Source organism: Tiliqua scincoides, chromosome 3, assembly GCF_035046505.1.
Source record: "Tiliqua scincoides isolate rTilSci1 chromosome 3, rTilSci1.hap2, whole genome shotgun sequence".
Taxonomy (NCBI): domain Eukaryota; kingdom Metazoa; phylum Chordata; class Lepidosauria; order Squamata; family Scincidae; genus Tiliqua; species Tiliqua scincoides.
This window is the reverse complement of record NC_089823.1, coordinates 82,220,515-82,247,380: the sequence shown is the minus strand read 5'-3', so window position 1 is coordinate 82,247,380 and position 26,866 is coordinate 82,220,515. Positions and strand designations below refer to the sequence as shown.

At 41.2% G+C, this 26,866-nt stretch overlaps 1 protein-coding gene across 2 annotated transcripts in view; it reads left to right on the top strand.

The window, feature by feature from the left end:
- The window catches only part of SHROOM2 (shroom family member 2), a 143,219-nt gene that overhangs the window by 37,977 nt on the left and 78,376 nt on the right, over window positions 1–26,866 (top strand). For both annotated transcript variants that reach the window (XM_066621617.1, XM_066621616.1), the window contains exon 2: window positions 24,719–24,870. In XM_066621617.1, the coding sequence (XP_066477714.1) occupies window positions 24,719–24,870 (152 nt within the window). The remainder of the gene's footprint in view (window positions 1–24,718; window positions 24,871–26,866) is intronic.

The following is a 26,866-nucleotide window of genomic DNA, read 5'->3' as shown; positions in this document are numbered from 1 at the left end:
TTTTTCCCCTCTGTCTTAGTGGTGGGAAATCTGGGATGTCATAAGCAGCAGTGCCAGGAATTGCTGAATTATATTGAGGTGGTGCATCTTGTGACACTATTAAGTCTTTTAGATAGTCAGCTCCTCCCATAGGTCTATGTTTTGGACTTCATTAAAATTCACATAGCTGTGTTGTAGCTTATTCAGCATCCCAGTAGCTGGTGCTTGTGAAAAAGTAAAATTTGAGTATTGCTTGGGAAGCACCCTTCACTGCTTTGCCTATAACCTGTCAATCATTACGTAATTTTATTTATTTCCAGCAGTATATATCTCATTCTTCCTCAAGAGAATGCAAGACCCAACAAAGTTGTTTTCCTCCACGCCCTTTTTTCCCTTTCACAGTTGCCACAACCCTGTGAGATAGGTTAGCTGAGAAATAGTGACTAGCTCAAGGTCACCCAGGTAGCTTTAGGACTGCTGGGGGAATTGAACTTTGCCATTGGGAGATTATCTAGCAGAGTACTTTTCAACTAGCATGCCCTGAATGATCGGAGGTTGTGCTGTAGGAGTTTGGGGAAGGGTCATTTATTTGTAAGGCCATTGGGAGATGTGAGCTCTTCCCCCCCCCCCAAGCAGTGTGGTATGGCTTGTCAATTGTCATCTGCAATTCCGTTGCCTTTACCATGTGCCAACAGGTGGATGTATGCATCCCATCATTGTGTACATGAATGCAGTGATGGGATGCATACCCATCGTTGTGTCTACCCAGCGGATCAGGTTGAAGAGAGACATTGAAGGTTTATTTTATTTCACCCTCTTTCCTGGAAGCACAGCCTGGGGGAAGCACAGGGAGGGGTTGGGGAGGGTGGCGACAGGGGTGGGCAGAACAAGGGTGGGGAGAAGGCCAAACTGGGCAGGGGAAGGGTTGCAACAGCAGGAAGAGTCTTTGGACTCTGGTCCACCGTTCTTCCTTATGTGAAACCAGGGTCTACCTGGCTACATAGTGTCAGCAGCTAGATGCAGTAATACAAAAATCCAAACATACTCCTAAGTCCCTAAAATTTTTTAAATACAGAAAATCATCGCAGAAAATTAGATCATCGTATTTAGACTCGCACTAGAATGGAAAGTGTCCTGTGTGTACCAAAATGTACTTATGCAGCAGCTGTAGTTCCACAGCTGTGTCCTTGTTACACACTTTCATGGTAAGTAGATCCACAAGCCAAAGAGCTACTGTAGCAGGCCAGTTTCCTCCCAGAGTTGACAGTGTTCAGGTGTGTCATGTATGCATTCCTTGGCCCAGCACATATGGCTTGCAGCAGCCACAGTCACCGTGCACACAGCATCCCACGTGGGCAGCAAGTCCAGGTCAGATGGGAAAATACAAAATCCGAGGAAATGGGTCTTACCTGGGGGCTCTTCTTTTGTTCCTGGGCCACCTTTTTGACCCTGGGCCCAGGTACAAATTAGCTCCTGTACCTCCTCTCCTGGGCCCTGCATGCAACCCCTAACCCTTCACACAAAAAAATGCAATTAAATTTGTAATAATTAGAGATTTCTTAGAAGTTTTATTTATAGTGAAGATTTGTGGGTTACTGCTTTTGTTGCTGGCTGTGGGCAGTTCATTCCCCACCCTCTCTGGTGGTCGGTGGGGGAGCATGCTGGAAGCAATCAAAGGCAATCTTTCATTCCTAAGACTTTGCAGACCACTTCTCAGGGTTTTGCAGACCACGTGTAGTCCTTGGACCACAGGTTAGGCACTAGTGATCTAAATGTCCCTTTTTCTACAGGAATGTTCTTAAAATATTTTTGAATACAGAGCAAGAGTCATAGCTCAGTTGCAGATCACCTCCCTCGCTTACAGAAATTTCCAGTTTGAACCCCTAGCTCCTCCAGGTAGAAAGGATGTTGTAACTTCCTCTGCTACGCACTTTGACAGGTTAGTCAAAGTACCTGAGTTGAGACTTCAAGCCTTTTTTTCCCATCTTGGGCTCTAATATTTTATATTTTTTTAAAATAATAATTCAAAGCAGTGAAGTGGCTAAGTTTGCAGACGACACCAAACTTTTCCGAGTGGTAAAGACCAGAAGTGATTGTGAGGAGCTCCAGAAGGATCTCTCCAGACTGGCAGAATGGGCAGCAAAATGGCAGATGCGCTTCAATGTCAGTAAGTGTAAAGTCATGCACATTGGGGCAAAAAATCAAAACTTTAGATATAGGCTGATGGGTTCTGAGCTGTCTGTGACAGATCAGGAGAGAGATCTTGGGGTGGTGGTGGACAGGTCGATGAAAGTGTCGACCCAATGTGCGGCGGCAGTGAAGAAGGCCAATTCTATGCTTGGGATCATTAGGAAGGGTATTGAGAACAAAACGGCTAGTATTATAATGCCGTTGTACAAATCTATGGTAAGGCCACACCTGGAGTATTGTGTCCAGTTCTGGTCGCCGCATCTCAAAAAAGACATAGTGGAAATGGAAAAGGTGCAAAAGAGAGCGACTAAGATGATTACGGGGCTGGGGCACCTTCCTTATGAGGAAAGGCTACGGCGTTTGGGCCTCTTCAGCCTAGAAAAGAGACGCCTGAGGGGGGACATGATTGAGACATACAAAATTATGCAGGGGATGGACAGAGTGGATAGGGAGATGCTCTTTACACTCTCACATAATACCAGAACCAGGGGACATCCACTAAAATTGAGTTTTGGGAGAGTTAGGACAGACAAAAGAAAATATTTCTTTACTCAGCGTGTGGTCGGTCTGTGGAACTCCTTGCCACAGGATGTGGTGCTGGCGTCTAGCCTAGACGCCTTTAAAAGGAGATTGGACGAGTTTCTGGAGGAAAAATCCATTATGGGGTACAAGCGATGATGTGTATGCGCAACCTCCTGATTTTAGGAATGGGTTAAGTCAGAATGCAAGATGTAGGGGAGGGCACCAGGATGAGGTCTCTTGTTATCTGGTGTGCTCCCTGGGGCATTTGGTGGGCCGCTGTGAGATACAGGAAGCTGGACTAGATGGGCCTATGGCCTGATCCAGTGGGGCTGTTCTTATGTTCTTATGTAAAGATATTTGCCTCTGGCATTTGTGGAGCTGTATTCAGCAGTTTATGGAATGATGCTCATTTAAACAGTAGCTGAAGAAAGCTTTGGGCTGGTTTCTTCATTTTCTGTATAACATCCAGTAGGTATTATAAATATGCAATTGTTTCCTTTCTGTTATAGATTGTTTTACTTTCTGCATGTCATTGAAAATATCCTTTTTTGGTTCCAGTGTACAGTGCTTGATAAAAAATAGTATTTACATGTAAAACATTTTTCAATCATTGAGATCAGCAAGCTAACAGACGTGCTGTGGTCTGTTGTCTTTTGCTATTGGGGAATCTAAAATCACATGGAGATGGATAATGCCCTCTGGATGATGTAGACTTCATGGTAGAACTTCAGGGGTATCTATGCCTATGGGTGAGGCTTGGGGTCGTCCTCTTAATCTTCCCCTGCACATGTGTTACTGTATGTGTTTAACCTCTGCAGAGGTTTAAGTCTCTGACTCTGCTTTGAAGAGTTGGAGCCATCATAGGTCATCAGGCTGAACAGTCTATTCATGCTCCCTGGTTTTGAATGTTGCAATACCACAAAGGCATAGCTGGAATGCTCATGGTCTGTCTTGTGTCCCTTTTTTCTCACAGACCCAGCTCGTCCTGTTTAAAATCACATTTTACTTGGGATGAAAAAGATCCCTCTAGTTCTTTCCTGAGATTAACACAGACACCATGTACAGTTATAGGATTAAACCTAAATTAGTATATATTTTCAGTAAATTGGAGCAAGGGGCAACACTCTTTTTTTTTTTCCAACTTGATTTACCTTATGACAGAAATAGTAGTAATGGCATTAGGCAAACACACATACTCCTTTGAGTTAATTTAAAACATGGCCTCCGGTTCATGTTATGTGTTCTTGAAAGAGAATGCTATCCAAGAGTGAAATCTGAGAATAGTGGCAGAAGGAAGAAGCTTTTTCAGGGATGTCTTTAAGGTACAGATGTGACTGACTTGAGAACATGAGCTAAGGGTGCAGTCCTGTATAACACTTCTTATATCCTAAATCATTGTTTCTCAACCAGTGTTACTCGTCATGGAATTCCACTGCCTGGCAGCAAGACCAGCAATGCAATGTGACAAGCAACAGTAGGAGGCTCAGTTCGGCGGGCAGAGCTCCAGCATGCACTTTTCCCATGCTCAAAAAAGTCTTCTTGTCCACCTGAGCCTCTTCCCAGTGCTTGTCACATTGTGTCTCGCCTCCCAATCCGGAAGTCTGGCGATAACATAATTGCTAGTTCCTTCTAGTGGTACTTCCAATAAATGGACCGTGTAAAGTGGTACAGTGTGGGACAAACATTGAGAAACAGTGTCCTAGATTAAATTAAGATAAGTGAGGAAGCTGTAGTTCTGTTGGGCTTCTTGGTTCACTCCAATGACTGAAGACATTATTTTCAAAATGAGAAGTTTAATCACTTCTGTCATGCAATGTGGTATTGAGGGTTTGCATAAATATGTATGTATAGGAATGCTTTTATGAAGGTAAGTGATTCTGACTTTGTTTTCCCTTCTTTTAGTCAGTGTGTAAAGTCTGGAGTCAGATTCTCTACACCCTTTTTTGATGCTTTTGATCTGAAATGAAGGCCATGAATTATTTAAAACTTCCCCCTCCCAGAGCATGAAATTCAGTAACTTATTGCCCAGGATTGGCATCTGTTCAAGGAACTCTGCTTGGGGCCAGCACAACACAATAACCTTGAGTTTAAGGTGAATGAGATAAATGCCAGCTGATTTTCTTGGTGCACATAATTGGAGATGTATTTTTGTAGAGCCAGTCGAGAGAATGAAAGAGAACTTTTTTACTATCTGTCTAATATATTTGTTTGGTACACAAGGACTTTTTTTTTTTTTTGCAAAGGTAGCCTTACAAAATACGCAATAGACTTCCTCACTTTTGAGATTTTTCTTGTTCTCTGGCAGAGGGCTTGTGTTCTTCCCTAAAGGCAAGGGCACATAAGGCTCTTGACTGTTCATGTTATGGTTACAAATTTGACTGGGGGGGGGAGTAGTTTGTGTTTATTAGGTAAAACTTTTTAAGAATGTAGATATGTGGTGGCTTGGTTGTATGAAACTTTCACAGCCAGAGTGTTCCTATTATGTGACTATAGTCAGGAGAGGCAGCAGTATTTTCATTCTGCGTGTCTGGATGTTATAGTTAGTAGATAACAAGTTAAGTGTGGGCTGGCAGTGTAACATGGCAGCAAAGAAGCCAAATGCAAAGACATAGTGGAAATGGAAAAGGTGCAAAAGAGAGCGACAAAGATGATTACTGGGCTGGGGCACCTTCCTTAAGAGGAAAGGCTACGGCGTTTGGGCCGCTTCAGCCTAGAAAAGAGACGCCTGAGGGGGGACATGATTGAGACATACAAAATTATGCAGGGGATGGACAGAGTGGATAGGGAGATGCTCTTTACACTCTCACATAATACCAGAACCAGGGGACATCCACTAAAATTGAGTGTTGGCGGGTTAGGACAGACAAAAGAAAATATTTCTTTACTCAGCGTGTGGTCGGTCTGTGGAACTCCTTGCCACAGGATGTGGTGCTGGTGTCTAGCCTAGACGCCTTTAAAAGGGGATTGGACAAGTTTCTGGAGGAAAAATCCATTATGGGGTACAAGCCATGATGTGTATGCGCAACCTCCTGATTTTAGAAATGGATTATGTCAGAATGCCAGATGCAAGGGAGGGCACCAGGATGAGGTCTCTTGTTATCTGGTGTGCTCCCTGGGGCATTTGGTGGGCCGCTGTGAGATACAGGAAGCTGGACTAGATGGGCCTATGGCCTGATCCAGTGGGGCTGTTCTTATGTTTTTATGTTTAGGCTGCATCAACCAAGGTCTGGTATCGAGATTGTGAGAAGCAGTGGTACCATTGCACTCTGTTTTGGTCAAACTCCACCTGCAGTATTGTGCCTTCTAATGCTGCAGTTCAAGAGGGATATTGACAAACTGGAGTGAGTCCAAAGAGGGTCACTAGGATGGTAAGGGGACTGGAACATGTCCTGTGGGGGCAGGTTGAAGGAGTTGGGTTTAGTTTAGATAAGAGATAGTTAGGAGCGGACATAATAATTATCCGAGGAGCTATTGGAGGTGGAGTGGATTTGTTTGTGGTTGCTCCCATGGGGTTAGGACTGGGACAAATGGGTTTGATTAAACACAAGGAAGTACCTCCTGATGGTATGAACTGTTTGGCAGTGGAACAGACTGCCTTGGAAGTGATTTTGCTCTGTAAACTGCTTTGTGAACTTTTAGTTGAAAAGCGGTATATAAATACTGTTGTTAATCATCATCATCATCATCATCATTAAACAGAGGCTGGATAGCCATCTATCAGGGATGCTGTAGTTGTGGACTGCCTGTATTGGCTGGCAGGGGGTTTTCCATTAACTTGGAGTACCCTTCCAATGCCATGATCCTAGTTTGACTTGTTGTTCTCTGTTCTACTCATTTGCTTTTATTCTATATTTACTTCCAAGATATTCAGCAAACTATTTGCAAAAAGTGAAATCGCAGGAATTTGAAGTTGGAGCACAAACAAATGTTCTTGCTTCAGTTCCTAGGTTCAGACATGTGTCTGCTGTGGCAAATTCCTGTTGAATATATTGTTCCTTCAGATCTTGGCCTGTAAGTGTATAGACTCTGATCCTCCATGGTCCAGATGTTGTCATTTTATTATCTTTCATATACAATTGTGAAACTGGCAGTTACAAGATTTGAAAATAGCTACTGGCTTTAAGGGATGATTAAACAAATTCATGGAGGATGTGAGTTGAAGTTGTTAGCAAATATAGCTACCTTTAAACACCCCATGTACAGAGCCAGTATGCCAATGATTAGCAGTTGCTGGAGGAACAAATGATGGAGCAAAGCTGTGCTGTAATTGTGGGTTACTGTGAATCCACCTGCTTGCCACTGTTGAAAACAGGATGCTGGACTGTGTGGCCTCTTGGTCTGATCCTGCAAAACTTTTCTTCCTTTCTAAGCAGACATTAACCTCATAAAATCTGGTGAGTTGATGTCCTGTGTTGTGCTTGGATGTGGGAAATAGTGATTTGTTTGCTCAGCAGTCAAGCTCATGAGATAATCTTAGGCCAGTGAATTTAAAAACTGTGTTTGAAGGAACATTTGTGCTCCTGCTAAACACACTTATTAGGGTGTGTGCGTTTTCAGTGTGCAGATCAAAAACGATAAATGATCCAGAAGACTGCTTGCCGACCTCTGCCAGTTTTTCTTCCACGTGTTCAGCTGCAAGGCATGTTGGGCGTGTTCTCGGTTCATGTGGATGCCTGTGAGGCAAAAGGCCTTGCCAGCACTCCGTGTGAACTGAATATGCACCCTGGAACACTTCATTCTCTGGATATAGTTCCTGGGTAGATAAATTGTTTGACCAAGCATTCCTGGAGTCTAGGAAGCTTGCTTCCTTTTAGGCAAGGCACTTGTATCCTCAACCTGTATCGAACTTGTAGGGCTGGAGTGAAGCTAGAAGGGCCCATTTGAGCATATACAGAAAAGGTAAAGCACAAATTTAGCAAATATTTTCATTCTAATATTGTAAAGTTTTTAATTTATTTATACTTCGTTAGATCGACTTAAACAAAAGTAATGAAATGAGTACTGCAGAGTGTGTTCAAAGCTTTTTTTTTTTTTAAAAAAAACAAACAATTGTTAATTTTGTTACCAGTTGCCACAAAAGCCTAATGGGACTGATATCTCTGTCACAATTTGGGAGCTTGTCTATGCAGTGAGGCCGGATGGTGACATTTTTTCCAGCTAAGCTGCTATCTCTTGTGAGTGCTGACATTCCTCAACCACCTTCAGTTGTGCTGGTTTTATATATAAAAAAGTCATTTCTGTCAAATGAGCTAGTTCAGCACAGCCACTCCTAGATTCTGACAACTTGTTTATATAAGGAGATGCCTTTACTGTAATTGACTTTCAGATGTTCATGATGAAAAAAAGTTGCTCTTGTTTTTGCCTTTTGTGCAAATTTACTTGTTTTTATACTAACACAGAAAAAAGAATACTTTAGTGCATTAAATAAACCAGTATTTTAGTATGTCTGTGCCAAACCAAATATTTGCATTACGTTAGCCTTTGGTTTAAAATTCTCCACTGTAGCACTTTTGTGTTAGTTTGTTACTTCCTCTGTTTTGTGGAAATCTGAGTAATACCATTTTCCTGCTCCACGCATTTCTGTATATTAATAGGATGCACATTTTTCTTCATGTTCAGTATACTCTGGGGATAATACTCTAAAGCAAGGGTTTCCAGATACGGCCCGCGGCAAGCCTCTATCCGGCCTTCAGCCAGCCTCTGATCCCCTGAGGGACTCTGGCCCAGTTGACCAAACACAACCAGAGTTGTGCTTGTGGGGTGGGGGAATGGGGGTCCATTTAAGTGTGTTTGCTTTATTTCTTGGTCTGTGTTGGTGCTTGGAGAAATCCTGGACATTTGAGCCCGTTCATTTATTCATTCATCTAAGTTCCATCTCTAATGTATTTATTTAAATTTTACATTTAATTGTTTTTTTCCGGCCCGCGACACTGTGCCAGATATTTGATGCGGCCCTTCGGCTGAAAAGTTTAGAGACCCCTGCTCTAAAGTATGCTCAGATAGACAGGATTCATATTTATAAAGCAAAGGCAATGTTTATGAATTGGCTGTTCTGCCTCTTCTAGCAAACAGTGTAAATCATGATGAGCAGGTCAACTGCAAGGCTGGCTAAGAAGACAAAGATGCCATGCTGAAATTTCCTGGTTTTGATACACACACAGTCTCCTTACCATAAGCTTAGTTTTTCATTGTTTAGTTACTTTACAATGAAATTCTAGATTTGTTTACTCAAATGTTGGCTTCAGTGGGGCTCATTTCCAAGTAAACATGCACAGGGCATTTCTTGAATGGGCTGTCTTGAAAAACTGCCAGATGAATGCACCCTTATCACTGATTTTGACATGTTTAGTGTGTGCTCAGAATGGAGCTATGACAGATCAGCAGAGGTGGTAAACCAAATGGGTCGGTTTGGACTCAGTTTGTTGATTTTTGTGAGAGTTGTAAAGTTTTCACTAGCATTACATCAGCAAAATACCCAGGCCACTGCCAGCACCCAGATCAACAATTCCAGTGATTTTGTCCTAAGGCCAGAATATGTGCTATATCATGTCTGAATTTCTCAAGAAATCACAGCAAGGGACACTTTTCAAAAGATATCTTGTTCTGATATCCAAGTAACAGTCAGCCGTAATACATCACTAAAGAAGGGCGCACATGTAGATTTATCTCAGGCTTTCCTTTTAAAAAGTACACATGAGTCAGAAAAGATTAGGGCCCCTCTTAAGCATATTTTCAAGGACAATGTAGGATTATTTCCTGCAGAAGTGATGCAAAACAACATTCCCATGAGATGGGTTGCATCTCATAGGAATCCACTGCAGGTGCTGAATCCACAGGGATTCAACCAGTGTGCATTTCAACCAGTGTGCATTTAGGAGTGACTCTTAATGACATTGGACAAGCCAGTTCAGCAGGATTCTGCAGGATTGCCAAGGACTTAACACATGAGGTTACTGAACTGATGAAAACCCCTATTTCAACTCTGTAGCAGTACTTTTAATGCAGAGTTGCATGGAGCCATGTTGCTTTTGATTAGAGTTGTTAAGGGAGAAAAAGAGCAATGTATGTTAAATTTCACTCTCTTAAACGACACAGTATGGCTCTGGATTTAAATTTTGACACTGGACCTAAGTTGTGTCCATGTGAAACCAAACAATTTGGTCAGTTTCCCAAGATCTATTTCCACATACACATAGACACACAGTCTATCACTTTATTTAAAGGCAAAATGTTTAGATAAGTGGAAAAGGTGTTTGTTGGTCTTAGTATATCTTGTATCCATGGTTGCTTCTTCTTGTTGGTAATGATATATGCATTACCTAAGACAATAGATATGAGTTAGTGGAGAATAAAACTACCCCAGGTTTCACAGTGTTTTCTTCCTACATCACCAGAAAACTGTGGATCACTTATGGGATCACTATATGAACTCTTCATACTGGTCATGCCATCTTATTTTTCTCTGTTTTTCATTTTTTATTTATAGTGACTAGAATTTTAGTCTCCATGACCAAGGTGCTATTTTTAAAGCAAACTTTTTCCTCCCCCCCCCCATCATGCAAAGCAGCCTTTACCTTAAATATATTAGCATCGTGGTTCTTACCCCTTCTACATCATAGAGGTTGTTCCAGTGTCTCTGGAGTAACATTGACAACCAGCCAGGACACCAGTTGGTGGATTGGAGGAGGGAAGGGGTGAATAGGATATTGCCATCTCCTGTTTCAGAGGCAGTATATACCTGAATACCAAGTGTCAGGAACCAACATCAGATTATGGTCTTTAAGGATCAGTTGGGCCCTGGATATTTGAAGGACCTCCTCGTGAACCAACCTGGGCATTTGTGTTCATCACGGGCCTTGCTTCATATCCTATCAGTTGCAGAGGTATGGCCTGTGGGAATTTGAAACAGGGTTGTCTTGGTGCCAGAATTCTTGCAAAAATTGGCCACCCTACTTCAGTAAGCATCCTTCCAGTCAGTGTAGAAGACAGTTTTGTGTGTGAAAGGGAGACATGCTACACATATGAAGCTCTCAGTACTGGCATCTTGATCCTAGCCAAAATAGAATTAAGTCTGATGTTATTTGTGGAGAAAAAGAGCGTGGGGTATAGATACAGTAAATAGATAGATAGAATAGCTTTAGATGATGAAGGGCAGCTTCAGACAAACGTGTATTAAAGTAAAAAGCTTGTCAGATAACAGATTTTGGAGAGCCGTTTTTGCAAATTTCTAACAGGTATCTAGACTTTCAGTTACACCCTCTTGTGTGAACACAAGCGTCCGTCTATTTGCTGTATTATTAATCGGTAACACTAATCCCCCGGTCTGGAATACTGTTACACTTGAGCCTTTTATTCTTCTCTGCCAGGAAATAGGACACTTTTTTCTTCATCAATATAATTAACCAGATTAGAAACTAATGGATAAAGCTCCTCAATTATATATGAAGTTAAGAGCCGATTAATTTTGTTTGCTGGTAGATTTATCTGTTACCAAGACAGGAGGCTTACTGGTTTGGCCAGCCAAGTGTACAAGAAAACAGTTCCATATTGCTTGCTATAAAAACCCAACAATATTTCATCAGCACATCTGTAAAAATATGTTCATACTTTTTCAGAACTATACAGCTATACAGGTACATGAAGGTCACATGAGTCACAGGTACATGAAGGTCACATGTACCATTGAGGGGCTTCTTTCATTAGTTTCTGATTTGGTTTATTTGATGCTATTCTCTTGTATGAAAAAGGATGCATTTATAATCCTACATTTCAAATTGTACTCGCCGATTCTCAAGCATGCACTAATATTTCATTGATATTAGGAATAATACCATCATGTTATATACCATTCAATGCATAATTGACAGCAGTACACAATAAAAAACCAGAGTGAAGTATCACCATTCTATCAAAAGTTAGGCCAAAACCCCAGAAATAAAAAAGGCAACTGTCTTATATAACAAAAAAAAAGTTTATTTTCTTAATTCAAAACAGACCAAAAAGACTGATTGTTAGAGGAGCCAATGAGATGTTATTGCAGCATTGATTATGGAATCAATAAGGTGTTAGTAAGGGAGGTGATACCACTTGTGACCAAAATTGCTAAAATTGCGGTTATTAGGAATAATACCATCATGTTATTCCATACCATTCAATGCATAATTTACAGCAGAATGCAATGAAACAAACCATGTTGAAATATCTGTGTCCTATCAAAAGGTATATCAAAAGGTAAACCAATGGCGGGAGGGGTTGGTACATTACCATACCCTCCACCCAGGTTGTTGCCCCGCCCACTGCTTAAGAGGAGGTCCATCATGGGGGTGATGCACTGGCCACTGGTATAGAACTAGTTCTGAGAGGCTTGATAGTTAGATTGGTAAATGTTTTTATGTAATTGACAACATAAGTTAGGGCATTCATTAAAAAGGGTTTTTTTTTTGTTTTCCACACAAACCCAAGCAAGGCCCAAGCACGTACAGGCTGGGGAACACCATGTGAACCATAGGCTATCACTGCCAGAACAAATAAATCCATGTACTATAGGGGCTTATTAAAGGAGGAGATGGAGAGGTTTTAGAACTGGAAGTATAACTCCTTTAAAACAATGTCTGCTAAGATAATGATGTTTAATAAAGCAGACTGGGATGTAATTAGTGTACATTGTACCAGAGTATGGAAAATAAAGTGATTGTGTCCAACTGCCTCTTTAAAAAAACAGCAGCAGTGACAATATTTGCACAAGTCCTATTAGAAATGCTACATTTGCAGAGAGATTATCCAAGTATGACATTTACAGAGAGATTGTCGAAAATGATAATTCACCTGTCTGGGCTTAGTGTTGCTAAGGCTCTAGGAAAGCTATCAGCCAATCTTGTAGGTAAGAGGCTCTCCCTTTGCCGGTTGCTTGCATATCTGTGATTTTTGAAGAGAAAAACCATGACATTCACATCAGATGGTAGCTTGGGGGAAGGGGTGATCAGACACCACCTCCCTCCAGTTCTCCACTAACAAAGTTGACTCCCTTACCTCACTCCTTCCTCTACAGGGACCTTTAAACAAAGCAGAAAATGCAGCCCACCAGGAGCATTCCCAGCAGATTCTTCACTTCCTGCTTTGTTTAAAGGGGCCGTGGGGAGGAAAGAGCAAAACGAGGGGCAGGATCACAGCATTCTGATCCTAGAGTACAACAAATTAGTCTGGTCCGCTGCCCTCTCACCTTGCACCTTCCTCTGCATGGGCTCTTTAAACAAGCAGTAATGTGGAACATGCTGGGAGTGCACCGTGTTTCTTGTTTAAAGTGCCCATGCAGAGGAAGGGTTTTGTAAGGTGACTGGCTCTGTTGATAGACATCTGGAGGGTTTCTGTTAACCCCTTTCTCAGCCTGCCACCCACTGTAAACATCATGGTTGGCATCATAGATGGGCTAGCTGTGCCTTCAATGCAAGTTGCACTCTTACTGAGCTAAAATAAAGATACCAACCTGCTATCATCTCACACTGTAATGCAAGATGAAACTGCTGTCGCTTGACAATACAGAATACGTACAAATGTTATCTTTGTGACTTTCTAAAGGATCCTTAAATGTCTTCGGTACTTGTGTAACCCCATTTCACACAGAAACTATAACAGCAATAAATGTGCCATCTGGGATCACATTTATTTGAGTACATTTTGTACTCCTAGTGCTTGAAAAACACAATTTTCCCACAACAGAAATTCTACCTTGAGGGAAAACATGCTTGCATAGTTTCACCCTTTTACCACTAGTTGCAGTAATTGGGATGTTGAAATGTGCTTGGTGTTGGAAGTTACACAATAGCAAAGACATATATGCTGTATATTTTTAGTTTCAGTTAAAATACATTTATTTGTGAGTCTTTTTCAATCTTGATTTAACACATCAATTTCACAAATAATACAAGTGTCAAACATAAGACCTGTGGTCCAAATGTGGCCCCTGGAAGCAATTTACCCATCCCCCTGATAATTGGGTTCTCCCAGTTTGATAATGGTGCTCTCATATCTTGAAAATGTGAACAGGATTTGCCCATTATCTTTTTTTAGCTAATAAGTTTCTATGTGAGAACGAAGTGGTTTTTTCTGGACATCATATGCTTAATGATGTTATGTCCAGCTCTCAGCAGGCAGCATGAACGCTAACTTCAGCCCTCTGTGTGAAATGAGTTTGACACCCCTGCATTAAATGCTTTCGGACCCCCTTGCAATTGGATATATAATATGAATAAATTGTACCCAAATGTAGCCAGGTCTTCAGATCCTTCAAATGGTAGACTGAGATTTTACTTCACTGTAAAAAAAAAAATATATATATCATTTGGTTTCTGTTGCTCATATATGCTGAAAATACAATAGGGTGGTGTGCCTCCAGCATTTAGATGTTGGAGATTGGCATTTTTCATAGGCATTCCTTATTTTATAAGCATTCATTATTTTTGTGTTTTTTGTTTTTGTGAGTACTGCTATTTTGTAGAAATCCAATAAAACCACAAAATCCAAACCACTGCATCAATTATAATACATTTGTTGTTTACATTTATATAATGCACTTTTGTTAATAATATCTGTCAGTTTGATTGTGGTCATAAGGTAACTGTGGTTTTCCTGACTCGACTGGAAATCAATGCAGATATCTTTGATACATGAATCTAGCATAAGTTAAAACACTGTTTATTAAAATACCTGCTCATACAATTCACAAACGTGAACCACAATAATAAACTATGTTTGGCTTAGTCTTTTACAGCTTTATAGTTGGGGGGGGGGAAGGGAAAACTACATTGAGCTAGACATAAATAGGTTTTCAAAAGCTATAGCTTTTCACAACCTGGGTGGCAAACTTGGATCTTTAACCAGAAATATTTTAATGCTTTTTTTGGATGTAGGGTGTGGGAAGCATGGGAAGGATGGAAAAATATTTCAACCAAGGCAAGGATAGTTTCTTAGATTATGCAACCAAACCATAAATATATTCTGAAGGACCACTTAACTTCTCTTATGGTAATGGTCACAAAGGTAATATTCCAGATGTGTCAATGGTGGTGATACAATAACAGCACTTGTAGCTCACGTTTACTACGCTTCTCCTTTGATGGCCCAGTTCAAAAAGGAAAAAAATTCAGAACCTGAGAAGAATGCGCTTACTCCCTCGTGTTTATTCCAGGGAAAAAACTGGTGGTTATGATTCTTGGTTTGAACAGAAATCCAAGTTTATTAGAAAACTTGCTGCTCTAAATCAACCATTTGCAACCACTGTGCCCTGGCACATTGGTGTGCTGCAAACGGTCTGTGGGTATGCCATGGCAGTTTGGGGAGGGTCATTCATTAGTCGGGCCGTTCGGGGATTTGAGCTCCTTGAGGGAAGTGTGGTTTGCCTTGACAAATGTCAAAAAACTGATGGTGTGCCTTGACCATTTTTAGCACCTTGTCAGTGTGCTGTGAGATGAGAGAGGTTGAAAATCACTGCTCTGAATGGTACCTCAGAGTAATTTTTCCAAATGTTTACAATGCTTGGTAAGGAATTATGAATTGAGATGAAATGGCACTTCCAGAAATATTCTCTTCCAGTCAGTGATCCAGACTGGATAAAAAACAGTTTTGGAAAACAGAGCTTACTGAATTTAAGGTTTTCTTAAATGGATTAATTTGGTGTCAAGCGCCAAGGAATCCTCTAATTATACAGCTGTATATTCATATAAGGAGAGTTAGGGTACCCAAGTAATACATAAGTTATGTGATAGAATGTGCTTAGAACAGGTTATAGAGCCTAACTCTGCTACCAACTCATACATCCTTTCAGAGCACACAAACATCTGCTCTAGGGTACCTGTAAGCCACTGTATGACCTAAGCAAGAAATTATTCATTAGATGTTCAGTTTTGCTTGGTAGATTTCTGTATTTCACTGAACCAATTTTTTGTTGAACCTGTGTATTTTTAACAGTACTACTTGAAATGCATACTCTTTTAATGCCTCATTTCTAGAGGATTCTGTACATTTAGATGGGAGAAGGGCCTGTGAAGAAGAATCTGTTACTGTGAACTGGGTAAGGATAAAAGGTTAATATCCTGACCAACAGCCTGAGAAGTGATTGGCACAGAACTAATGCCTGACTTAACACCACCTGCAGCCAATCCAGGGACACAGTTTTCCATGCTGATGAGAGATGGGCAAAGCTGCCCCTCCCCAGGCAATTTCCTGGGGGACGGGCAATATTTCTACTTCAACCTCTTCAAACCCTAAGAGTATCCCTACCATGTGGTTTGTTCACGCCGAACGCATGGGGTTGGAAACCTATGTGGTTGCTTGCAGCATTCCAACCACAATCTGCAATCCCTCTTCAGTATGAAACGGCTTATAAAATGATAGGGACATGGTTTTGCTATTTCCAAGTTGTACCCTGGGGCTGAGATGGTGCATTCCATGCGAGCGAAATGGGCATTAAAGTGGAGGAAGCCACCCATGACGAACAAACCAAAGAGATAATACCGCTGTAGATTGTAACCATTGGTTTTTCACATCGGAGGAAGGAAATGCAGACCAGATGTCCTGCATCTATTTTTGGCCGGTGAGAGGTTTTATTTTATTTTTGTGAGGTCATGGCTGATAACAAAGAACTGCTGATAACTGGGACTATTTTTTCCTGTCTTGGAGATTATTAAAGAGAAACAAAAAAAGTAGAATCTCCAAGGACAAGAACCTGATACAAAGTCATCTTTGCCCATGAAACCAGATACTGTGTCACACTGCTTTTCTGCGCTCAGCCGCCTGCTTGTTTATACAGGTGTCTATAGAGGAATGTGGGTATTTTAGCCTAACCAATGAAAGCTGATAAGCTAATGGGCCTCTTTTTTTTTTTCTTTGACTGCTGCATCTCTATCAACTTTCATCTGTTTAAATCTGCAATCATGATCCCCTTCCCCCCCCCAGTCCCTTACTTGCTATCAGTCCTAGAAAAAGGGTTGGAGCTATTGTTGGAATGTGCTATGCTGCACTACAGCTTTTGTATTAAGCTTTTTCCTCTATTATGAAGAACTCTTCCACCCTTCCATAATTTTTTTTCTTTATGCCCTACTCTTCTCATCTCAGAGTGTTTCTCAACCAGTGGTACAGGTACCACCAGTGGTACTTGAATGATCTGGTGGTACATGCGGAACTTCTGGACATCTGCTGCCTGGCAGCGAGACCAGGAATGTGACACAGCAAACAGCAGTAGGATGCTCCAAAGCATGCTTTTCCACACTTGAAAAAAGCCCTCCCATCCACCCTGAGCCTCTTACTGGTGTTTGTCCCATTGCATCTGGCCTCCCAACCTGCAGATGCCTGATCTTGTCTGATCTCAGAAGCTAAGAAGGGTCAGGCCTGGTTAGTACTTGGATGGGAGACTGCCTGGGAATACCAGGTGCTGTAGGCTTATACCATAGTCTTTCGAGACTGAAGGTTGCCAACCAACCAACAACCCAACCCAGAAGTAACTGGTAATGATGTCATCACCAGTTACTTCTGGTGGTACTTCAAATAGGTGAACCATGTGAAGTGGTATGGCAGGGGGCAAATGTTGAGATACACTGGTTTACAATATACCCCACCATATAATTTGCTTGACTGCCACCATCTCATAGCACACCGTCAACACTTTGAATACCCATTTACAATGCTTATTTTTCATTTTATGGAATCAGCTTTCTAGGTAGACAGCATCCAGTCGCTAGTTGTTATGAGTTAATGAAAAATTTAAAGATTTATTATCATTTCCTCTTATTTAGAAATAGAAGCATATGTGGAAAACTGCACTTTAGTAAGGCAAGTTGTAAGCTTGCATGCCTACCTGTGGCTACCACAGCACTAATGGGGTAAATTTAGCACATGTGGAAAACATTGTTCAAGTCCAAAGAGCTTTGGGAACTGAGGTTTCTTTCAGAAGAGAAATGGAAATGTTTCAGTCTTGTATCAAGGGGTGGGTTCAGAAACTGTTTTGGATCCTGCTCAAATGTTTTATCTCCCAGCTCACTCATGGGAACAGGGTAATGCTGGATAAAAGTACTTGCGTAGAATGCTTTAACAGCAACTTTCCTGCCCTTCCTAGAAGTAGCTCTCGCAGCTATTTTGTGCAAGTAACTATCAAATTTATCTGAACAACAGGCTTATGAAGTCATTACTCCTCATTCCTCACACAGTGACGCTGCTTTCTGTTGCATGCCCCAGGGTGACCTCCTGGCTCAGCAACACCGGGCACCAACTGAGGACCGATCAGAGGGCCCAACTAGCCAGACTGACTGATAAACCCCTCAGTTCTGATAGTACCCAATGTGCCATCCAGGTTTGGGGGACATTATGTCTTTGGGTGAAAGGCTTTGCCCCACATTTCCCAACAATCTAGTGTCAGCATTTCCTTGCCTTAATACTTGCCAATGTATTCCTGACTTAATGGGTATTTAAAGCTGGGTTTTCCACATCCAAGAACAAATTTTTATCTCCAAAATGTTTCATTTTTTGAAACTGAATGTGCAAGAAAGACACTTGAATGTCTGGACTTAACATTTCTCCCATTCTGTTGGGCCTGCGCTGCGTGTGGTCCATTGAGAAGTACAGTCCATGCATAGTTGGTCTGTGTGTTGGCACTGCTCATGTTGAAATTTGACCCTCCTCTTATTTTCAACAATCCGTTGGGGACAAACTGTTAAAAGTTAATATTTAGTTCTAGTGTAGTTCTTTCATAACTAATACTAGGACAAGCCAGTACTATTAAAGAAATTTATTGTTTATACTTTACTTTGTTTTTAAAGGCTTAGTTTTCTGTGGCCTTTTCTTTTTCAGTGGGTGGGCAAATGGGTTAACTTTATTGCTCCCAAAGGGCATTAGCTGACATATGTTTTGACTTGCTATTTTTCCTGTAATACTGTCCTGAAGGTTAAATTCTGGGCACTACAATTCAAGGTACAGTGCTGATAAGTTAAAAGGATTTGGAGCCAAGGATAAAGGGGATGGAAGGGCTGTCGCATGGGGATATGTTGATGGAGCTGAGTATGTTTAGCTTCTACAAGAATAATACATTGAGGATCTTCAGCTGGAGAAAAATAGATCACACTGTCCACTGAGGCCAGGAAGGAATGCAACTTTTTTTTTTTTTTTTTTTTAAGGAAAGTAAGTTTAGCTTAAACATAAGGAAGAACAAACCTTAAGTTCCAGTAATGTGAAATTGTCTTTCTTCTGTAGGTGGAAGGTTGAATCTCTGCCAGTCAGCCTTAAGGACCAATGCTTTGACTTGGTAGAAAGCATGCTATGTTCTTGCTATGTTCACCACCCAGCCACCGCATCTGTAATTTTCATTTCAAAAGTTAAGAATTTGATTCTAAATAATCATTTTTATCTTTGTAAACCACTAACATTTGAAAAGGCAGATTTTTTTTTTCCTGATGCAATTCTGTAACTTCTTTCTCAACTGACAGGGAATTAACTTGTTTAGCTTATCCGTCTGGCCTTATTTGTGTAGATAATTTTTGCAATTCTGTGGCACTCCTAAAAGCAATCTACAAAACTAATAAGCCACAATTCAGAATATTACCCCTGAGTTTATTATGTACAGTTCATATGACATTGTCTTGACTTAGATTTACGTGGTTGTTGGTGGTATTTACTTATTTTTATCTCACCTTCCCAATTCAATCAAGAGGTGCCCAAGGTGGCTTATAGTAAATGTAATAGCAGGAAATATAAACAATGAAAAAAAAATCAGACAAGGATACAGAACAGGAAAAAAGAATCCCCCAATAGCACCCAGATACAATGGTTGCAGATTAAAGGCACACATAATTTCACTTGCAGCACTGTGCATGTGTAGTGACTGTTTTTAGTCACTGTCAGAATGAAGGGAGAGTGGGGAGCTGTCCTGATCTTCACTGGTAAGGAGACCTGTGGGTGATGATCTTGTCATAGACAGGCAGATTTACACTGGTGCTGGAATCAGGAGGATTCTCCCTCCAGAAGACCTGAATGGACTTGCTGTCTTATATGGTGGTTTCCCATCTGTTCACTGGGGGGAAAAATTGCTTAACTTTGTTTCAGGGGTGGTGGTGGTATGCCATTCACCCATTTTCTGATCTTCAGTGAGAGTTCTTATTCCATGTTGAGACTGTGAGCTGTGGTTCATACAAGTTGCAATAGTTGTATGAAGGATCTTGGCTCTCAGTCTGCTTGGCTGACAGGACTTTAAGGGAACATTCTGAAAGTATGGTATAGTTAAAACAAATCAAAGGAAACTGATTTCTGTGTGACAGGTTTTGTTTGACAGTGATGTAATCACAGTGCTTCGAGGTAACCTTGCTGAAACTCCATGTTCGGTGTAAATCAACAGACTCCTTTTCTATGCTGTTTGTTCCCTCTTTATTGCCTGGGATATTCTCAGTGCGTATTTGGTAAACATTAAGATGTAGGAAAATATTTTCCTCTTTTTAGTGAAAAGCAGTTGAGAAATTGTGTCCTTGAAGGTGTTTGGCAGTAAAGTGGTGTGGTGTGTGTGTTTAATCTCTGACAGAGTATGCTTATAAACTTTAATCTGATAGGGCAGTGTTTCTCAAACTGAGGGTTGGGACCCACTACATGGGTCGCGAGCCAATTTCAGGTGGGTCCCCATTCATTTCAATATTTTATTTTTAATATATTAGACTTGATGTTACCATGGTATGTGACTGCATTTTGACTGCATTTGGGGAAATGTCACAGACCCGTACTTTTAACAAGCTACTATGTATTATCTTTTAACAATGGTAGTCAATGGGACTTACTCCTGGGTAAATGTGGGTAGGATTGTTAAAAATTTTCCTGCTTGATGATGTCACTTCTTGTCACGACATCACTTTCGGTGGGTCCTGACAGATTCTCATTCTAAAAAGTGGGACCTGGAGAACCACTGTGACAGGTCAAAGAATGCATACAGCTATTGTACAAATAATCAGAAGCAACAGAAAAATGTAACTGAAACAGGGCAAGAAACAGTAAGTAAGGGAGTCAATACAGTAATCCTTTGGTATCCGCAGGGAATTTGTTCCTGGAGCCGCTGCAGGTACCAGAATCCTTATATACTGGGATCCATGTTAAAAAGTTTTTAAAAGTGTTCCTTACCAGCACCACAAACTGTTCTGGCTGTGGGGCAGTCTCTGGTGTTCCTGGAAGCAATTTCTGGCTTGCACCAAGACCCAGGTCCCCCCTTTGGCTGTGGCACATCTCAGAATGAATCGCGGAAGTGTTTTCCAAAAGTTTGCACAATGCATTCTGGGGCGAGCTAAGGTAATGAATTTTTTTTTAACTTTATAAACCCCTTTTAAAGGGAACTTTCTTAAAAGCGACTGGCATGACCAGGAAGTGGCTTTCAGGAGCACCAGAGACTTCCCCCACCATCTGTGATTGGTCAAATCAGTTGATGTCGAGATGGTGAGGGACCACTATTCCTGCATTATTTTCCTTGTGTTTTTTTTCTTGCAGTTAGGATTTCCTTAGTGATTTGTTTCTTAAACATATGCATGTGTAATGAACAGGGATTGCATTTTCCTCCATAGGGTATACAGTAGTTGCATCTGGACTTCCCAACATCTATTCCAGACTTTTAGAGTTCTTAAAAAAAATTAGTATTAATAAAAGAAAATGGATCCACTTTATAAGACCTATCTGCCCATATTCCTTTATTGCAGAATGTTAGACTTCTGGAAATTTTGTGCCACTGCAGCCTCCTTGTCTATTAATTCTGATGCTGAGAAAAAAGTGGTTTTCCACACAGGGTCCATTTGCATCCCCTTCAGTTGTCCTTAGTCCTGTTTTGTATGCATGTAGTCCATCTTTTAGAGAGTGTGTGATGCATGGAATGTGCTGTATGTGTCCCCTGCTGAAGCAAAGCCTTCAGAGGGGGTAACTGGATGCTTTCCACTCTGCGGTCAGCACATTGCCAACCTTACAGGAGCAAACCAAAACAAATAGCCTCACAGGGAACAATGAACATTCTTTGCAATCCTAGAAGCTGGACTCTCTTTAAAGCAACATTTCCAAAGTCTCTTAAGGTTTGTTGCTTGAAATAGTGATAGCCTGGTAAGTTGCATTTGCAGTCTGCCAAGAGTTGAGGCCTGCAGCTGATGTGTGCACTGAATGCTGAGGCTCTGATTCTCTCTAAAACTGCAAGGAATGGGCTCTGCATAAAATACTTAGCTGCTGGCTTTTTTTCCCCCCCTTCCTGCCTTGGAAAGACTTTCTGTCCCCCTGGTTTTTTCAGTGTTTCAGGCCTGCTTTTAATTTCTATTGTTTTGCATTTTATCCCAGGATCTTTGCTGCAGGACTCTATAGATGTCACCCAGAAATGCACTCAAGTATTTTTATTTAAGGAAACAAATACAGCTGTTGGGGACGCCAGGATTCAGGTTCCTCCAAGCAATTTCTCCCTTTATTAGCAGGAGTTGATTAGGGCTCTCGGGCTCTTACTCAAATATGCTTGTAACATATTATTAGATGACTTGCATCAGGACACGGACATGTATTGCATCCCTGTTGATTCTTCAGGACCTCTGAAGTTGGGTACCATTGGCCCAACAGGCTTCTGTTTCACCTTGTGGCCTTTTTATCTATAAGAACATAAGAAGAGCCCTGCTGAATCAGGCCAAAGGCCCATGTAGTCCAGCTTCCTGTATCTCACAGTGGCCCACCAAATGCTTCAGGGAGCACACAAGACAACAGACACAACCTGCGTCCTGGTGCCCTCGCCTGCATCTGGCAATCAGAGGCAGCCTGCCTCTAAAACCAAAAACTTTCACATACCTACTATGACTTGTAACCCTTAATGAACTTTTCCTCCAGAAATTTGTCCAATCCTCTCTTGAAGGCATCTAGGCAAGATGCCTTCACTACTTCCTGTGGCAAAGAGTTCCACAGACTAATTACATGTTGGGTAAAAAAATATTTTTTCTATCTGTCCTAACGCTCCCAACACTCAACTTTCATGGATGTCCCCTGGTTCTGGTGTTATGTGAGAGGGGAAAGAGCATCTCTCTCTCTATCCACTCTGTACATCCCCTGCATAATTTTGTATGTCTCAATCATGTCTCCCCTCAGTCACCTCTTTTCCAGACTGAAAAGCCCCAAATGCTGTAGCCTTTCCTCATAAGGGATGTGCCCCAGCCCAATAATCATTTTGGTTGCTCTTTTTTGCACCTTTTCCATCTCCACTATATCCTTTTTGAAATGTGGCGACCAGAACTAGACACAATACTCCAGGTGTGGCCTTACCATCGATTTGTACAACGGCATTACAGTATTAGCTGTCTTATTCCAAGTGTTTTTCCTAATGATCCCAAGCATGGAATTAGCCTACTGCCGCTGCACATTGTTGACATTTTCATCAAGCTGTCCACAAGGACCCCAAGATCTCTCTCCTGATCTGTCACAGACAGCTCAGAACTCATTAGCCTATATGTATAGTTTTGATTCTTTGCCCCAATGTGCATGACTTTACATTTAGTTACATTGGAACACATCTGCCATTTTGCTGCCCAGTCTCCCAGTTTGGAGAGATCCTTCTGGAGCTCTTCACAATGTCTTCTGGTCTTCACCACCTGGAATAGTTTGGTGTCATCTGCAGACTTGGCCACCTTGCTGCTTAGCCCTGCCTCCAGGTGGGAACAGCAAGAATCCATCTTGCCATCGCATCATTTCCTCCTTTATTTATGGTTCTGCATTGTAATTAGTGGCTTTGATTTTATTCATGTTTGGAAATCTAGATTAGGTTTTTGCTAAGATACGTACATCTGTGTCTGATCATTGATAGCTATCTGATCGAGGAGAACTTGGCATGTTTCTACAGTCTGGATACGTTGTTTTGTCTTTGTTAGTGTTATAAAACTGGTTTCATAACCAGTCTCCTATATAACAGTCTCCTTTCCCATAGCAATTTAGTATCTGGAAATTCTGAGTATGGAATTGCTGATATGCTGATGATATTCATCTTTCTACTTTTCCATCAGATCTCAGTGATAATAGTGGTCCTGAGCCAGATGATGTGATACTCAAGTGCCACATTACGTTTACTGTGTAAACAGTGTAGTTTGACTTTGGGCACAATCCTGACCAACTTTCCTGTGCTGGCATAGCTGTGCCAATGGGGCATGTGTGCATCCTGCAGTTGGGGGGCAGTCATGGAGGCCTCCTCAAGATAGGGCAATGTTTGTTCCCTTACCTTGGAGTTGCATTGCCCTTATGTCAGTGCTGGAAAGTTGGTTAGGATAGCAGCCTTTGTGTAGCAACTGCTCAGGCCTGTTTCAGAGTGCTGGTTGTACGACTTTTGAAGCCTGGGACCAGGATATCTTAAACAGGCCACCTTTTCATGTGAACTTACCTGCTTACTTGGGTCCTCATTAGAAGCCCTTGCACTGCTGACTGGTGTTTAGTGAGTGTCTACATGAGACAGAGCTTTGTCAGTGTGGCATTGAGACTATGGAATCCTTTCCAAGGGAGGTTTCATTTGACCCCTTGTTGTTGCTGTTACTAAAACTGAGGCAACTTCCAAAAGCTGCCACTTAGGTAGCTATTGAGTTGGATGGTTAGTTTCTGCCTTGGATGTATTTGCTCTTTGCTGTCACATACAGCTTCACTCATTGCTTACTGCTTTTATTTGTATAATGTTTTACTATCTTGTCCAGTTTTGTACTGTGATCAACTGCCTTGCAAATCATCATGGGAGAAAAAGGAGGCATGTACAGTGTGGCCAAGAAGACCCAATGCCATGCTAGTTCTTGATGGCAGAAAATTGCTGCAACAGAGCCTTGTAAGAGACTTCATGAGTAGCCAAGTCACTGTTAGAAAGCTCATTAACACATCCAAGCTCTGTACAAAAAAAGCTTAAAAGAAATAATTAACAGGAGACAGTCTCGTGCTTACAAGTTTCGTGCCCCCCCCCCCCGATATTTTCTATATAGAATAATTTGCCTGTATTCTGTCTCAACAACTTACCTTGTTTTTATTTGCTTTTCAGATTGAGGAAGGCAGCAAAGCTGCAGCAGTTGACAAGTTGTTGGCGGGAGACGAGATAGTCAGCATCAATGACGTGGGCCTCTCTGGATTTAGGCAAGAGGCTATCTGCCTGGTGAAGGGCTCACACAAGATGCTTAAGCTTGTGGTGAAAAGGTGAGAGAGTGGTTCCCCCACAATGACAAAAAGTTAAAATCAACCTCTGTTTGGTTTAGTTGAACGTTGATTGTAAAAATGGTACAGAGGTCTCTTGTTCCGCATTTTGCAGATTTGATTTATGGCGTCTTTCGGATTTGTGTGTGTGATCTTGGCAGAAACTGTTTGTAAAGTATCTCAACTAAGTTAATGTAGTTCATCTTTAAACTTTAAGTAATACTAATATATGCTTCACTTCTGTGTGTCATTGGGTCATTAATTCCCACCAATCTAGTTGCGAACAAACTACTGCTAGTTTAGAAAACTGAAGGTATTGTGGGGTTTCTGTAGCAGTTCTCAGGGAGAGAAATCTGTGGGGTAAATAATTGGCCTTCACCAACTTGTTTTCATGTCTCATGGTGATGCAAGTCATGAGAAGTATTCAGTGTGCATGACGTTGAATTTGGGCAGTTGTGTGCAGCCTCCACCACCTCTCCCACATGACTTGAAAGTGATGTGTAGAAAGGCCACATCGATAGAACCCATGACTCATGTTTACAAGGGACCCAGATGATCATGTGAAGATACCCTGAGTAGTAAGGGAAGGTGCTTGCTGCAGTCTTATGGAGTCTTTGAGCCTATCCAAGCAACAAACCCCAGGTTCTCAGCTTCTGACACCACATCTGTAGTCAGACCATCTATCACCATGGTCATCTTCCTTGGAAATTTTCTCAAACTGTCATCTTTGCTTCAGTAAAGACCAGTACTGCAAGATATAACTTGTACTGCTTACTTCAGATGCTATTGATAAATTGCAAGGTGCCAAAATAAATAAAGGAGGAGCCACTCCAGCCCATGTTCTTCATACTTGATGTTTGCCAATGAGTCTTTATGAAAGTAGGATTGAAAAATATTGCATTTTCCTTAAAGAATCAGACATAGTTATCCTTTACATTGGCATGGATGGATAAGAGAGATTGCCAAAGGTATCTGACACTGAAATTTAATAACATTAAATAAGAAGTGACATCATAAAAATTACTGTATTTTTATCTTGACTTGTATGTATTGTAACTGCTGGTATCTCTGTTGTTGAGATGCATCTTGTTTTGAATGCCTATAAATAGTGCTTAGATAGTGTTGTGTGTTCATTTTAGATTGATGAAGGTAGTGATCTCAATTTGTTTTTCATGATTATTTTGATGACAAAAAAAAACCCTGAATTTTATACCAAGAAAAAGTTTTATACCAAGGGGTGGCTTAAAAAATGGTGTAGGTGTGGATAGGAGAAGAAAAGATGATCATCAAAACAGATGGCACTATAATACCTAATATTATGAGTTTCAGGAGTTCTCCCAGAAGTTATATAACCCAGAAACCAATAAATTATAGCAAAACCCCATCTGGATTATATTAAAACTTGTATCAATTTGATCCTGCACTGGCTTCTACTTTGGAAAAAATATTTAACATTCAAATAATGGAGGAATTTTTTTATTTGGACCCCTTTAAAATTGCAGACATTCCCCAGAATAATTAATTGCTTTGTACTTCCAACTTTGAAGGAAGTTTCAATCTCAGTATCCTGACAGTATTCTATATACTTGAATGTTAGTTTAGGGTAGTGTTTCTCAAACTGTGGATCAGTACCCACTAGGTGGGTCATGAGCCAATTTCAGGTGGGTCCCCATTCGTTTCAATAATTTATTTTTAATATATTGGACTTATTGCTACCATGCTATATGACTGCATTTGGGGAAATGTTACAGACCTGTACTTTGAATAAGCTACTACGTATATTCTTTTAACAATGATAGTCAATGGGACGTACTCCTGGGTAAGTGTGGGTAGGATTGCAGCCTAGGATTGTTAAAATTTTTGCTGCTTGATGATGTCACTTCCAGTCATGACATCACTTCCGGTGGGTCCTGACAGATTCTCGTTCTAAAAAGTGGGTCCCAGTGCTAAATGTGTGAGAACCACTCGTTTAGGGTGTTTACTTAAATCTGTGCCTGCT